Below are 17,264 nucleotides of genomic sequence, written 5' to 3'. Positions count from 1 at the left end.
CCAGAGTAACCTCTCGACTCCATTTGAAATCTCTCAGCCCCTGAAACTTTATTTCATTTCATTTTGCATCCCCCTTTTGGTCAAGAAGTTATTCTCAATCCCACGATGCTGGGTCCAGATTCATCCCTAGGAGTCATATCCTGCGTTGTATATTGATTTTTAAATGAAGGCTGCCTAGGCCGTTACACTATTATGTGATTTTTAGAAGGAATCTAAAAAAAGTGATTTGGGTGCCATCAAAGAGAAAATAACAATATAGACCCTCATCTTCTCAGCAACAGATAATCAACTCCCGAGAAACAGAAATGAGCAATGATCAGTATAAGAGTTTTTCCAAGAATAGAAACTTTCAAAATGGCCTAGAAGTATCTTCTCAAAAGTTTCCGTTCCATTCATTCCATTTGGAAGCTCAAAAACGGTTTGCTAATGCATTCTTTCCTCATAAGACCAACATTTATCCAGTTAGTCTTTAGTCATTTCCATGTTCTTTCTATCCCTGTCTTCTGTTTCTGAGATCCTAACTGCCCAGCAAATAGTATGTAGAACCCACAAACTGAGGTTTGAGTGGGTTACTTAATTGTTTGGAGACTTTCTCATTCATAAAATGAGATTACTGTGCTTTCCTGGAAAAAAATAATTAATTCTATAATAGAATCCCAGAAAACCATAATAATATGGTTATTAATATTAAATGTTCAAACAGTGTTAAATGCAAAATCTACAAAAATATGTAAGGGTAGTTCCATGTACTTGGAATTTAAGAAAACACACTGAAACAGTTGAAACTGTGTATCAAAATATTTTGTGAAATTATTAACATGCCTGCCAAAATTTAAATTTCAGTTCCCAAAAGACTAGACTACAACATTTAACATTCAGAGATTAGACTACACAAGAATACAAGTTAAGCATTATCATCAACACTAACCAAAGGAGGAGCTTCTGTTTACTGAGAGCCTGCTGCATCAGGTATGGAGCTAGGCTAGTTACTTAAACACTTCTAATCCTTGCTGTAATCCTATGGAATTGGGAGGGTGACCCCACTTCAGAGACTGAGAGGCTGAAGTTCAGAGAGGACAGATGTCCAAGACGACACAGCTACAGAATGCCACAGCCTGGATCTAAGTCAGATCTGTCTGGCTCCAAAGCCTGGGCCACTGTCCCACATTTACCTCTCCAGAGATATCTAGGACAAACGTCACCTACGGCACAGATACTCTAGGGCCAACCCACTTTAATCCCCACTGTGAAAAAGCAAAGAGAAACTGTTCCACAGGCATTTCACAGCTTGCAGCTTAGAGCAAATGTTGCTTATTACTTAGTATGCATTTCCAAAATGGAATAACTTAGGAAATCAAATGTGTATGGCAGGAGGAAGGCAGAGCCAATCCTTTCTAGGTCAATTAATGAACAAGCATCCTGTGTTTTCAGGAATAATTTAACAGTAGTTCAGCCCTGTTGTACCAGTTTGGATGTATTATGCCCCCCAAAATGCCATGTTCTTTGATGCAGTCTTGGGGGGACAGACATGTTAGTGTTGATTGGGTTGGAATCCTTTGATTGAGTGCTTCCATGGAGATGTGATTCAATCACTGTGGGTGAAACATTTGATTGAATTATTTCCATGGAGCTATGGACCCCACCCATTCAGGGTGGGTCTTGATTTAACCACTGGAGTCCTATAAAAGAGCTCACAAACAGAAGGTCCTCAGAGCAGCTCAGAGAGACATTTTGGAGATGGCCACTGAAAGCAGACTTCTGCTGACACTTTGGGGATGCTAGCCCAGTGTTTGCTCCAGAGAAGCTAAGAGAGGACAAAACATCCCAAGAGCAACATTTTGAAGAAAGCACAGGAGTTGAGAGAGGAGCTGGAACACAACCCAGGATCCGCAGACGCCAGCCACATGCCTTCCTAGCTAACAGAGGTTTTCCAGATGCCATTGGCCTTCCTTCAGTGAAGGTATACTAGTGTTGATTCCTTAATACGGACATTTTCATAGCCTTCAGACTGTAAATTTGTAGCCAAATAAACCCCCGTTATAAAAGCCAATCCATTTTTGGTATTTTGCATAACGGCAGCATTAGCAAACCAGAACACCTGCCCAACCCATACTAAGCATAGACTCAGAACTTCATTTATTTGTGATATAATGTATACAACAAACACTACTGAGCTTTCCAAATAAGATACACAAGGTAAGAAACTTTTAAAAATGCTATTTTCCCAGACTCTTAATTGAAAACTTAAGAAACAGATGATTTTTACTCTAAATGTTCAAAACAACAGATTGTTTAAAATTCTTACCTGTGATTAAACTTATGACCAAAGGAAATCCAGTCCTTTTCAACTAATACCTACACAAGAAAGAATATAAATATCATGAAGAGGAAAAATAACAGACCATGACTGATAATGTTGAAGTACTCAGGTGCTCGGAGCCGAAGTCACTCCCTCAGGGTCACCTGCAACGAATGGGCAGGTGTCACCCAGCAGGACAGATACGTGTCTGAAGGGCCAAGATGACGGTCATCCATAGGAAAACTAAATGTGACAGATGTATGTGCCAGGCGCTGCCCATGCTGCTTCATATATGATCTCATTTAATTGGGGGAATGGGAATTATTATCACTCATTTTACAGAGGGGGAAACTGAAGCAAAGACTTAAGATCTCACTCCTAGGAAGTTGCTGATGCCACCTCATCGCCCTGCTCTTTTAAACTCCAAAGCCTTCTCCGAACCAAAATGTGATGTTGCGTTTCAGTATAATGTGTACCTTTTGCACAAGAAACAATTAGACAGGAATGTTTTCCAGTGATATTTACTACACATTAGAAGAATTCTAAGGATGGGGAATGGGGGCGCATTAGAAGTTTTGGCCCTGCTTTGGAATCAGGGTTAACTTTAGTTTACAGCTCAAGCAGTCTGTATTTTAAAAAATTGTTTTTACACTAATAGAATAGGGCCATCAATATCACCGATGCTATAAAATGACCAGAGGTTTCTGCTTTAAAAATATAGAGAGTGGTTGTAGTTAGTCCTTGACAACTCTCCAGGCATTTCTTGTGAGTCATAAGCTTCAGGGGTGGAAAAGGATGGTAAAACAGGTGGGAATGGGGTCCAGACAGAAAGAGGATACTAGGAACCCCACCCCTCTCAAATGTGACTGAGGAACCCAGCCCTCCCGATCTCAGTTCAGGAAAGGGGTAGGAAACAGGAGTGTCACTCGGCCATCTAAGGCTGTCACAGATAAGCGGAAGCTCTCTGATGTGTCCAGAAGAAAAAAAGAAAAGAAAGACCATGAAAAAGCCCAGGAGAGGACACCTGCCTCTTGTCTCTTCTTCCAGATGTCAGCTGATATTACCTGATAAAGGAACAGATCTGGCAGTGAGGACACCACGTTAGGCCTCTCTGGCAGCTTCTATCTCTAGCCTGGATTCAGGATCCACTAAATTCTACCAAGTCCTGGTTCCAGAGGGAGGTACCAGGTAATCTCCAGTCACTAGGAAGTCCCTGCAGTTATTTTAAGACAACTGTACCAGCTTACCTGTAGCTCCGCTATCCCAGGCAACTGCGCAAAAATTCTATACTGTGTCTTAAATGTCTAAATGGAAGCAACATGCCATGTTTTGATATACACCTAAAAGGTGCAAACTCTAGGAGAGGATGCACCCATGTACCCTTTCAGCAAAGAACACAAAACCACTGTGAAATTTTCAGTTTCTCATCCGGAGGTGTGAAGGACTACATAAAAAATAAAAACTGGAAGTAAAAACAGCTTTCCCCCCAAGGACTCTTTGCATGCACAATAAAGGAACATTTTGCTCCCACTGAAGAGTGTTTTCTATTACACATTCCTATATTCTTTTATCAAACTAGAAATATTTTTGAGCAAATGATGTACAAAACTCACTCTTTTACAAACTACTGAATATATTTTATATTGACCCCCAATTTCACATTTAATGGTGTTGATGTGAATTATCTTCAACATCCCAGAAATTTACCTCTTTACCCCAAGCCTATTTTTGCCTTTTACCCTTGGATTATCCCTGCTGATCTCTTACTATAAGAAAAACAGCATTGATGGGGGAAAAAAATCATTGCCAACATTGCCCAAAAAGAGTCGCCTTCCTGCAGCAGGTGCTGGCTTGGGGAGTGACCCTGCCCCACTCACCACGAAGCCCTTCAGGGTCCGGTAGTAGGGGTCCAGCAGGAGGCTGGCCACCGAGCACACCTGAGCAGTGCGGTCCCAGCCGTCTGAACAATGAACCAGCACACTCACCCCTTCCTCCAAAACTGCCTGAAAACACACAAATGGGCAGAGTCACAAAAGGATGGCTGTGAAGAGGCAAGAGTCTCTCATCAGAACTGGGTTTGGTTTGCTACTTACAGAAATAAACAGCGGGGAAAGAAAACGGTTCATTCGTGTATTCCTCACCTTGTTAGGGCAGAGCCAGGTGTGGCTTGATGCTGGTGGCTAAAACTTTCCCATTATACCCAGAAGCCACCACCCCAGCCACCTCAAATAAGTAGGTGGACTCAGTAAAAGTATGCTTGCTGTGCAGACACATCTTCAGGACGTATCTCCTGGCCCACCCTCAACCCTCCCTTCCCTCCTGGTTCCCGCTTTAAGTCTTTCCGATATTGAATTCCTGAAGATGTCAACTGGCCCCACCCACTGCCAAAAAGGAAAAGGCACAGAAATTATCAACTATAAAACCACGAAAGAAGAAACAAAAGTATAAGAGTACAGTAATGAGTCCAGGGGCGGGGGGAAGGGGAGAAAACAAAGATAAAATTATACTGAAAAATTTCCACTAAGAAAAGAAATTCCTACTGCACACCACACACAATTTTTAGTAGAGTTTCTTGGCAGGAAGCATAAATTGGAGAGCATGGTGGAGATTTCATCACAGAATGTATCACTACCCAAAATTCCTCCACACCAGAATATAAGTTCTGTGAAAGTACAGACTTGATCTGGCTTATTCAGCATTGCACACTCAGCACCTAGAACTGTGCCTGGCACTAAATAAATATTTCTTGAATAAATGAATTATCTAGTAAAGGAGCGCACAGCATGTCATCAAAAAAGACACAGTTCTCTGTAAGCCTAAATCTGAGAGGAATTTATAAAAGAACACTGCACAAATGGACAATGTATTCTGTAACAGTTTGTATAAAAGTTGCAGCAAGACGCTTCCCGTGGCAAAAAGGAACCACCTACCAGCTATAGGAACAGGCTTCTACACTGTGATTTAAAAGAAGGATAAAGCTATTTACTAAGATATAGGCTCCAGGCACCTACTACTCAAGTGACTCACATCTGGCTGTACTCTCCTACAGAAAATCCTTCCTTCCATTTAGGACCAAGCCCAAATGAAAAGAGAATATTCTGCAGATATTTTACCTGACTGCCGTGCTGGCATACCATCAGCTGAGAACTATGTTCCTTCTCATCAAGTCACATCTGATCAGGGCAAATTACATGGAGGTCTGCAAAGCCTGCTCTACCCTCTCAGTGCAGCTCAGCTCAGTAAGGGGAAGCTGATGGGGAGGACAAAGGATCTCAGTCTGACATGAGAATGTGCTTGCTGTTCTGCCCCTTGATTGAGTTTTCTCTGCAACTGCGTACCTTTGCAATGAAGATTCCTGCATCCATGATGGCTTTAATGTGTCTTAACCAGCCAGAGTTCTCCAGTCCCCACAGAAAATCACTCATTGAGGGAGATTTAAGTTCACACACTGCAAGATAAATCATGTTATCAAAACAAAATAAAGGTGATCTCTCATTTCACATATGATCATCTTTTGCAGAGAGTTTATTAATAGTCCTTTCTTGTAATCGATATCTTCTGGGAGACCCAAGCCAAGATGAATGCTCAAGCTTACGCAACTTGCTTCTCTTGAACCATTTCAAGTAAGGCTTTTCTACCTTCTCTGGTCATGGAGGATCCTGCATTGGTTAAGAAGTATTACATTGGTAGAGTTTAAACTTCCCATATTAATGAAAACTACTGAATATTACTACAGCAAACTTCCAACAGAGAACATCTATTTACCTTCCACACAGATATTCAAAACACCCCACTTGGGAGCACTTGAGTTCAGAGTGCTATGGAAGAAAAAAATCACATAACTAACTTGATCATCCAGCACTTTCCCAATTAGAACTCTCCGTCACCCAACCACTTCAGATTAGGACGACTGTAAAAATGCAAAATGGAACCATCCTAAAAGTTTTAAATGGAAATGCTCAAATTCCCCCTGCTAATAACCCTCATCCCTCACTGTAAACTAGTGAGCTTAAAAAAAAGATCTCATAAATCTGACCCTTCAAGAGCATCAAGTTAGGGGTTCTTCCTTTGATTAGAAATGAAGAAATCCTAGGATTCTATTGATATCTATATTTACACAATTAAGGCAGGTGTGTAAAAACTTTTATAATATTATCACAAGCAACTTTCCTCTAGAGAGTTAATATTCTATTTAACATAAAGCATAAACACTTTAAAAGTATTGTTCTGAGTAACATACAAGGTTTATGGGTTTTATACCTGTAAACCCTTTTGAGAAGTCCTATAACTCAACCAATAATAGATTTTTGTTTGTTTGTTTGTTTGTTTTGTTTAAACATTTTATTGTACCCTACGATGCAGGGCAGGGTAGGAGCCCTGTTTCCTACTCCCAATCCATAATTAGCTTTGTAATGCTGCACAAGCCATTTAAACTCTTTGAGCCTCAATTTCTTCATTTTCACAAAAGGGAAGGTATATGGAATTATATCTAAGTACCTTTCTGTGATGGTTAGGTTCATGATTCCCTAGAGAGCCCTACCTAATACACCTTCCAACTCTAAAACTCCCAGATTCAATGTTGTTAACTCTTAAAAAGCACTGCACACGTGGTACTCATCACATATTTATTTAACCACAATATTTAATTTATTGGCCAAAGAGGCTGGCTAACAGAGGGTTCGCTCTTATTTTCCAGCATATAGGAGCCCCACAAAAAAGGACAAGTAGTTAAATTCTGAACCACAGACGACAGCAATCATAAAGCAATCATGAAATAATTTTTAGAACTTATGTACTCTCCCACACACCCCGGGGTAATGCATCATAGTAAGAGGGTGTGGGGGAAGGGTGTGCTTTCCTTTTCGCAGGCGGCAGAATGGCGATGGGGAAGGGGAGCTGGCGTGATCACGCCTGAACCAGAGGAGCATCATTAAGACAGACCTCAGAGTTTTAGGAAGGAGTACTTAGGATGATCCAGAAGCTGCTTCTCTTCAAGCAATCGAGACAGATGGCACCTTGGAAAGTCTTCCTGTGACCCCGGGGATGGATGTACCCAGGTGGAAACCAGACCACTGAATCTGATGCGAAGGCAAAATGCCTGCCCCTATTTAAAAGCGAGCAAGCTCTGCCTTCCTTGCCCCGGCCCAGTGGAGGAGATCTGTCCTCCCATGACAAGCCCAGCAATACCGGACAGGCCCTCTGAGCGTCAGGACACACAGACAGCACACACACGCACGCGCACAAAGTCCCGCTAGCAGCCCGCGGGAAACGCAAGCGCCCTTGGAGCTCTCACCATCCCAGGCGCCTGCTGTTTGGTCTTCTGTCCAACCCCAGAATGGCCCATTCTGGCCCATGAGCCAGAATGGTCAAACTTAATCCTCACATATACACATTCCACCGTGTGGGGCCTCAGGACTCAAATGATTCCTTTACATCTCCCACAGATAACATTTTCTTGCACACAGTCCCCACCCCCCACCCCTCTCCCCTTCTGAATAAGCCAAATTTCAGGTTATATTGAAGAGTTTAAAGCTAGTTTGCATCCTCACTTATTAAAAAATGTCCAGGGAGCCAAAAGAATATCTTGGTAACCAAACTCTGACACTCAGCCCAAGAACACATGATCCTTTTCACCCTCTCTTCCCACAAGACATGGAAATGACAGCAGGTTTAAAAATAAAGACACCAGGCTTTCCAGCTAACCTGGAAACGGCCTGTGCCAAAAGCAAGAGGGGAAGGGGCCGCTGAGAGAGCAGGCCCCAAGGGGTTCTGCAAGAGGGAATGTCCTACAGCTCCCCTTTCCATTCAGCTTGCACAGCAAGAGGACAAGCTGCTGCACCACTTGCAAAGTCAGCTGTTCTTCCTGAGCTAAGGAGGGAACATTAAAATTGTATATGCTAGGGAAAACAATCGCGCCAGGTTTCAAGCGACGGTGTTTGTCCCCTTAGTGCCGGGTGGTAGTGTTAAAAGCAAACAGTTTTTCAGATGACAAGGACACATGGACAGATGGGGGTATACTTGAGACTGGGACAATTAATGCCTGGAATTTTAAATATAAAACCATGGGTTTGTTTGGATAAACTCAGGATAAGACAGAAATACTGATTTGCTCACTCTTGTTGCCAAACCCAAGCCATTTTGCTGAGCAAAGTTCATTTCAGCTGTTATCTGGGGCATATGCTACAGATAACAGAGAACTGTACTTAATCAGGAGATTAATGACTGGTTCTTGTAATATTTGTTTGACATAACGGGGCAACTAAATCCCATAAACATATATAAAGTACACTAAAAAAAAGAAAAGATGTATAATTTTGAAAACTGCGGAAATGTGAAATTTACTTAGAAGAAAATAAGACAGAGATGCTCTTCCTTAGATATTTCCTACACTAATCTCATTTCTTCATGTACAGCTACTGGGTGGGGGTCAGTGAGAGTGAGAGGAAGTCTCTGTTTAAACCCTGTGGACTGGTTTTTCTTGGACCCTAAGATAATGAAGTTGAAATGTACACACACCTGAGTTCTGCTGAAGTTTGAATTACCCCTTTCCCATTCTGAAGTCAAGATGCTAAGCCCAATGAGATGGTATTTGAAGAACAAGCAAAATAATAATCTCTCTTCATTGAACTTCCTAGCAAGGGAAATCATTCAAAGAGTACTTAATTATGGCCTGTAAAATGGAAGTTTTTAGTTAGGCCAGTTTTGGAGTCTCTCTGTTTTACTTAGAGCCCACCGTGGTGACAGATAAACTTCAGAATTGTGTTCAATTTATTATGAATAATAAATGAATTGTGTTCAATTTATTAATGTTGGTGCCCCCCCATTCCCTGTACCCATGCCAATCTCTTTACAGAGAACTGTATGTTAACTGCCCAGACTTGTATATTAGCTTCTCCATGGGACACCAATAAGATTAAAGATTGGTCTTTATTTAAAGTAATACCAGCTTTATTTGTGATGATATTTTTCTGGAATCTCTACATGTTTAATAATATCATAAAAGCCATTTTCTTATGGCCTTGTTTTTTTTTTTAATTTGATGATTATGTACAACATTACCATGCAATGAAAGCCTAAATTCTGTATACTTGTGTTAGCATTGCTTGAGTTAGCAGCATAGAAAACTGTATACATACACAGCTACTAATAAACATGTATGTGTGTATGTAAATACATGTATACATGTACATATATATATATATGTTCCAGTTATACTAATTGCCATTGTCCTAAAGAAAATCAAGCAGCAGGTTCATGAAAGAATGCCCTATTAGAATTTACTAGCTTTGCATGTGAATTTCGTGTCTCAGGACAAATTCACAGAATATGGTGGTAACCTGTATATTCTTAGGCTTAACGTGTTAAGAACAGTAAGATGTGAATATTAACTGGTGGGGTGTGCAAAAACTTGGCAGCAGGGATTCTGATGTAAGGAAAATGTTCAAAAATAGATTGGGGTGATGAACACATATCTATATGATGGTACTGTGAACAGTTGATTGTACACCAAGGATGATTGTATGGTATGTGAATATATTTCAATAAAACAGAATTTAATTAAAAAAAACTTGGCAGCAGGTAAATTTAAAAATATATGTGTCCATTTATATTGTATATATCGCATCTATGCAAGGCATGGGGCTTGGTGGTTTTTTTCTCAATGAACCTTCGGAACCTTCCATCTATAGTAAGTACAATAATCTCAATACACAGAGGAGGAATTGCTCAGAGGCTTGCAGCACAGCAAGTATGTTGTGAGGTGAATCTAGGCCTCCTGACTCCAATTTCCATGTGTTTTTTTTTTTAACTACAAATAGAGAATAATTACGAGTCACTATACAAACAGAACTGAATTGAAGGTGGGGTTTAAGGCATGATACTGTCCAAACAGGAAAGTTAAGGCAAATGGACACACAGATACAGAAGTTTGGTCTGTTATTAATAAAAGATATTAATAAATATTATATATTAATAAATTAGTAAATAATATATATTAATAAAAATATTAGTGGTAGGTCCTTCCTGCTATATTTAAGGTCAAAAATCATGTGATATTAAGATGTTGGCAGCAAATAATTGAAGTGGTGAAATAAGTGGCATACGCAGCAGAGGGTGTAGATGGTGGGGATTCTTTCCATGTTCATCATACCAGCTGGAGAAAGCTGCCGGGACCAACACTCTCATCAAATTTGAGACCATTGTTGTGACCGGCAAGCAAATTCTCTCATGTATCAAATCCTGAATTGCCAAGTCCTTACTATAACCTTCTGGAAAGACAGCTTACCTTGCCACTAAAATTAGTCATGTCTATCTTTAGTTTCATGGAATAAACAACCCTCTATAAGCACTCCTTTTTAAAATATCCTAGTCAAAATCTAGGGCATCTAAAATTTAACCATGATGATTAATGAAATCATCAATAATTCTGAGGGCAAAAATTTAAAATAAATCTTTGCGTTGCCTCAGTGAACTGTAAGATATAGCATAATTAGGTTAAAAAAAAAAAGCCACTATTCTCTCATTAAATCACTTTGTGTTCTCCTCTCCTCTCCTTCATGAATGTTACCCAAGGATGAAGTCTTTGACTTTGACATCCAATTAAGACATTCAAGCATCTCAACCCACCCAGGATGAGATCATTAATAAAGCAAAATGATCGTTTCTTCCTGTCATGATTTTTACATTAAGATCAGTTACTTTGTTTTGTAATGACCAGTGAATCATTCTTCTATCTAAAGCCTAGTGTTCCAGTTTGCTAATGCTGCCATTATGCAAAATAACAGAAATGGATTGGCTTTTATAAAGGGGGTTTATTTGGTTACAAATTTACAGTCCAAAGGCCATGAAAATGTCCGTCCAAATTAAGGCATCAACACAAGTATACCTTCACTGAAGAATGGCCGATGGTGTCTAGAAAACCTCTGTTAGCTGGGAAGGCACATGGCTGGCGACTGCTGGCCCTTTGCTCCCCCCCAGGTTGCATTTCAACTCCTCTCTCAGCTCCTGTGCATTCTTGGTTCTTTCTCCCAGAATGTTTCTCTCTAAGCGCCTGGGGGTCCTGTCTTAGCATATCCCAGGGCAAACTCTGGGCTTCATCTCTTAGCTTAACATCTCCAGACCTCCTTCTGTCTGCATCTCTAAGCATCTCCAAGTGTCAGCTCTTAGCTTCTCTCCAAAATGTTCCTCTCGTCCCTCTCAGCTGCTCTGAGCTCCTTCAGTTTGTGAGCTCTTTTATAGGACTCCAGCGATTAAATCAAGACCCACCCTAAATGGGTGGGGCCCATATCTCCATGAAATAATTCAATCAAGCATTTTGCCTACAGTTGATTGAGGCACATCTCCATAGAAAACACTCAATCAAAAGATCCCAACCTAATCAACACTAATACATCTGCCCCCACAAGATTGCATTAAAGAACATGGCCATGGGAGGGACATAATATATCCAAACTGGCACACCTAGCATACAGAAAACTCTCCACAACTGCCTGAAGAATGGATGAATCTCTGAGATAAATGTAATAGCTCCTATTTATTAAGTACTTACTATAAGCAGGTATTATATCATTGCTCTACATACATTATATACAGGGCATTACTGACTCCCAGTTTGCAGATTGGAAAGTGTGGTTCAAAGAGGTTAACTAACTCACCTATGGATCCCATAGCCAGCGAATACCTGAGCTGGAATCCAGTCCACAGCATATCCACCCAAAAGGCCATGCTCTGTCCTCTCAGTGTTCAGAAAATCATTGTCTAGATTGGCCAAAATGACCTAGCGCTCTAGCAGCCAATTCTACCTCCTCACACAACACAGAGAGGCTACACACACATTCTTGATCCACTTATTTCCTCCAAATGACCATGCACTGACAACCAGTGAAGTCTGTTGGTCTAGTGGAACACTCATTTAATAGAGTCATGGTACTATTTCTGTATGAGATATCTAGTTCCACACTTATGGAAAAGGGAATTTTCCATGAGGAGATTGGTATGATGCTGAATTTCAAGGAGAAATGATTACCAGATTTTCAGCCAAGACCCATTGGTTGTCTAATCTAATAGATTAGTAATGTGAGGGAATTAATAATGGAAAAAAGTCAGAAATCCAGAGTATAAAATGGTAGGCAATGTGGTAAATATTCACTTCTCAATCAAAAAGTTTAGTTTGAAATATCTATGAAGAGTTGAACTTTCTTCAAGGTTAAATTAGCCATCACCCAGTAAAGACATGAGATGGGGAAGTAAATATCAAACAAAGAGAGCACAAACTGATAGCCATGACCTTAACTCTCTGAGCAGAGAGAAATATTTCATGGCAACCCGGGACCTGACTGTGTTAAGGACTCTTTCTTTCTAGGCCTTGTCCACGCAAAACAATCTGGCAGGGAGACTAGAGCAGGGAATTGAAAGCTCATACTCTCCACCACCATGGTGCCTCCTGGGACATATTCAAAGTTCTCTGCTTTCAACCATCCTTTCTACACCTAAGGATGCTTTTGAATAATCAGGCCTCAGAACCTTCACAGGGAAGCACAGATCGGACATGATCTCTGCAGCCACCTGATTTTGCCACAGAACTTTCTCCATAGGTGATGCCCACATATTCAGAATATATGTCAAAGAGGTGGTTACAGTTCTGGGCCAGCTAAAAAGACTTGGATCTCTTACATCGAATCCGCTTGGCCTCCTTTCAAACACAACTTCACTGTGTTTTGCCCAAATTGTTGAATCGACAGTGGGCCTTTGTCCCATGTGCTCTGGGCCTCGCCATCTGATCCGCTGTCAGAAGGTTTGCATCTGTGGAATACAGCTTGCTGAGAGAGCTCCCAGGAGACCTGATAGTTGTTGATTAAATTACTCGTGATGAACTTGTGCTAGCTGATTGGACACAGACCTCCTCGTGAGGTAAGCATCACGTGCCTCTGAACATTGTGCTTTCCTACTCTATGCCTCTTGAATAAAGAAACGAAGAAAACCCACCCAAAAGAAAGCACTGGATTCAGCAAACACTTGCCTGATGACTGAATTAATCTACAGTCCATTAACCTACCAATTTCACTGAGTGCCTATTTCAAAGTACATTACTGATTCCCAAGAGAAAGCATAAAGCGCCTTACACTGGAAAGCACTTTATAGTGTGTGGGGGAATATTCTTAAGTCTGAATGTTAGGGAAGATATATTGCTTACATTATTTTACAAATAAAGGAAATAAGATTTGTTCAAGTTTGGTCAGGGACTAAGGCAAGAACCCAAATCTAGGCCTTCAGACACTTAGACCAGGGCACTTTCTACCTCAACCTTCAACCTCGAGAGGTAGTAAGTCTAGTGTTTAAGAGTGTGGCCGTGGACTTATACTAATTAGGTATAAATTTTATGGTTCTACCACTTACTGTTGTGAGCTTGCACAGGTTTTTTAGCCTCTGTGCCTCAATTTCCTCATCTCTAAAATGGTGATAAGAAGAGTAGTTACTACATGATAGTGAATTCAGTTAAAAAATTAGAACAGTGTCCAGTACACAGTAATCACTCCAAAAATTACTATTGGAGTAGTTACCTGTGAGCCTGCCCAATATCAGAACCACAAATCAATAAGGGTCCTTGTAATACGGAAAGGACCAGGTTCAAATTCTGATTTGTTATGTGATTCTGGGAAGGCTGCTTTAAAAAACCTTTTAATAAAAAATGTAGTACATCAACAATAGGGAATATTTTTTAAATAAGGAAGAAAAAAGAAATAATTCATCTGTAGCCTTTACATTCTAATTTAATCATCATTCTGGTTGCTTCATACATATGATTAATATATGGTTAACCAGACCATGTACAAAATTTTGCAACCTGATTTTTAGATTTTTACACTTGCATTATACACAATATCCCATGTTATCACATGGACTCCTCACATTTATTACTTTTAATGGAAGCAAAATTTTCCTTTGAGAAGGTATAGCAAAATTATTTAATAAACCCATTATTTTTGGACATTCATGAAGCTTCTCATCTTTTACTTTTACAAATAAAACACTGTTACCAACATGGGCACATATATGTCACCATTTTTGAAACCATATTTTGGATTATTACCTAAGGGGAGACAATTTGGTAAAAATATTTTTGTTTCTCTAAACAAATATATGTCTCTCTAAATCAATTTAAATCATTCAAGACATATTTAGAGTACTAGTTTTACCTTTCTTTTCAGTATTACATATTTTAATTTTTTTAAAAAAGGTGAAAAATGGTATCTTAAAGTTCCAGCTTACGTTTCTTTATATTACTAGAGCAAGTTTAAATGTATTTCTTCATGTTTATTTGTTTCAACTTACTGTTTTCTCTTTTAAAAGTTTTCTTAGATTAAGTTGTTTAAACTCTCATAGTTTCTTCATCTATATAAAATGCAGATAATATCATGTCCTGTACAGTATTTCTGTGAAAATCAAATAAAACCGTTTAAGTGAAAATACTTATGAAGCCTGGAGCATAGCAGCTATTCAATTTTTAGTTACAGGAATAAATGAATGAATAATGGTCAGTATATAGCACTATACAATGGACAACAATATGAATCTAATATTCATGTGTAATCCAACTACAAAACTAGTAATTGGGAGAAGGTACGATTTTCTGGGCAATATCCAAAAGATAGAGTGTCTTGAATGAAAAGGAGGAAGACGTCACTATCTTTCTCAAAAATACATGTCTACCTTGAAAAAAAATTTACAAAAGTGAGTAAAAATGTAGCCCAAAGTCTAGATGTGAAAGTAAATCTATGTATCTGTCTCCACCTTCCTCTCGTTGATTTTCTCACCAACACCAAGGATGCCCTAGGAGGTAACAGCTCCACATCTGATGATAACAAGCTCCTCAGTCTCAGAAAAAAGCTACACCAGGATCCTCTATTAGCTAATTTGATAGAGAAGAAAATGTAGGGTGTCCTTTTATTATTTGAGGAAAATCTGTCTGCTCAAAAGGAAAATTACTGTGGGAAGCACTTAAATAATAAAAATGCCATAAAACTGAAAGGTATTATTATTATCTCATTGCGAGCTATAAACACCACAAACATAGTTTAGTTTAGAACTTATAAATACAAGTTAAAATCAAATCAACTCTATAAAGGAACCTACGCAGGATGTGAACTTGGTCCTACATTTCAGTTTCTGATGAAATATCCTGCCATTCTGGCTCACGGACAGAGCAGTTTAGAGCCAGAATGCAAACCCTTTTACTTTTCTATTATTCAAAATCTATTCAGATACCCCCCCCCCAAAAAAAAAATCAATGAAAATGCTAACCATGAATGAAATGCCTTATTCCCCTTTCTACTAAACAATCAGCATTGCAAACCTTCAAACCTCTTTGATGCCAAGACAGCTATTTGAAGGAGAAAAAGCCTTGGAAAGTAGGCTTGATTGCATCACTTCATCACCAGCTGAACCTCCACAAGTAGTTTATAATTTACTCAGTAAAAACAGATAGTCAAACATTGGTCAAGTCCCCTGAAAGGCATCCAGAAAGTTGTCCTTGCTTATTGCACTGAAACACGGCTAGCAGAGTGGTCTAGAAGTACCATGATCCCTTATGAAACCGAGCTGCCCTCTGGAACTCTGTCAGTTTGCTTTTCCCTTAGAAAAAAAAGTGTGTCAGGACGTAGGCTAATGGGCAGGAGAAAGGGCTCTTTATAAGAAATCCAATAAATGCCAATTTAAAAACTAATGTCAAATTTATTTGTTATAAGCACTCTTGAGAGCAACTTTCTGGATAGCAGAAAATTTAGGTTCTCAAAAGTCAGCTTATGAAATTTACCAAATAAAAATGTAAATTATATCAATCAAAATATTTTTCAATGATAATGATGAATATTCTTCATAGTGAAATTAGACTACCCTTTCAATAACAGAACCAAGTCAATACAATTTTTCAACACATAAAAAGCACAGGTTTTGGCAGGGACAGCCAAACTATAAATGACAATCTTCAGAAGTTTAAGAATCTCAAACAGTCATGCCAAGGGTATGGTCACCGTGATGGAGACAAGACAAACTACATGTGGAAGTAAGATGGAGATAGCTCTAGGGTTGTAATTTTTTCAGATACAGAGAGGGATTTCTTCTCACCTCTCAAATGCCCTATTTTAAAGTGTTTCCGATCAGCATCATCAAGCTGTAGAATCAGACTGTACCAGTTGGAAGGGCCCTGATAAATTATTAGTCCAACCCTCTCATTTCACAGCAGGTAACAGAAGCCAAAAATAGTTAGCTGACGTCCTCAAAGTTTCATAATGACTGAGATGAACCAGAAAATCCAGGAAAGGGAATGGAAATTATACCTGTCTGGTGCACTCAAGTCGTTCCAGCCACACGGTTAGGTTCTCACTCTGCCCTGCTGTTCTGATTAAGTAGAGACCTGCACAAACTACTGAGCACAAATGTGTTTTCCTGGAAAAAAATAATTCAGCAGCACCTTTCCCCTCTTCATTCCAGACCCCACATTTCCTGTTAAGGCAGCTCCACATCCCCAGTACTCAGTAACATCCCTTCAGGGAATGCATATAAAGCTACGCCCAGTTCCCCAAGGCACAAATGGTTTCTGCATTCTCCTCTTTCTCATCTCAGTTCCCACCAAAGCCATACGTGGTGGGCTGTGCAGCGACAGATTCCTCCAGGCCTTCACAACCACAAAGAGCAAAAGCAGAAGATGATTTCAAGTTGGTTTTGTTTGAAATGCAGAAGTTTCTGCTGATCAACTATTGCTGGTTTGGCCATATTAATAATTCTTCTAGAAGCCACACTTCATCCTTTTAATTTCTTCTCCACGTGAGCATTGAGTGTGTGTATGAGGGTGTGTGTGTGTGCACACAGATTATGCACATGCATTTTGCAGAGGTTGCTGCTGGTGAGAAATGAGGATCAGAACCCCCAATATCCTCCCTTCTAATAAGGCTGTTCAGAAACTCAAGGT

General features: G+C 39.7%; 1 protein-coding gene across 2 annotated transcripts in view; it reads right to left on the bottom strand.

Annotated features, from left to right (window-relative positions):
• Positions 1–17,264, bottom strand: part of MTMR7 (myotubularin related protein 7) — a 96,034-nt gene that overhangs the window by 16,970 nt on the left and 61,800 nt on the right. For both annotated transcript variants that reach the window (XM_037831229.1, XM_037831228.1), the window contains exons 8-10: positions 5,638–5,747; positions 4,177–4,302; positions 2,306–2,355 (exon numbers count right to left, since the gene is read on the bottom strand). In XM_037831229.1, coding sequence (XP_037687157.1) covers positions 2,306–2,355; positions 4,177–4,302; positions 5,638–5,747 — 286 coding nt within the window. The remainder of the gene's footprint in view (positions 1–2,305; positions 2,356–4,176; positions 4,303–5,637; positions 5,748–17,264) is intronic.

Source organism: Choloepus didactylus, chromosome 3 (genome assembly GCF_015220235.1).
Source record: "Choloepus didactylus isolate mChoDid1 chromosome 3, mChoDid1.pri, whole genome shotgun sequence".
In the NCBI taxonomy this organism is placed as follows: domain Eukaryota; kingdom Metazoa; phylum Chordata; class Mammalia; order Pilosa; family Megalonychidae; genus Choloepus; species Choloepus didactylus.
Note: the sequence above shows the minus strand (reverse complement) of the source record. Positions and strands in the feature narration are given on the sequence as shown.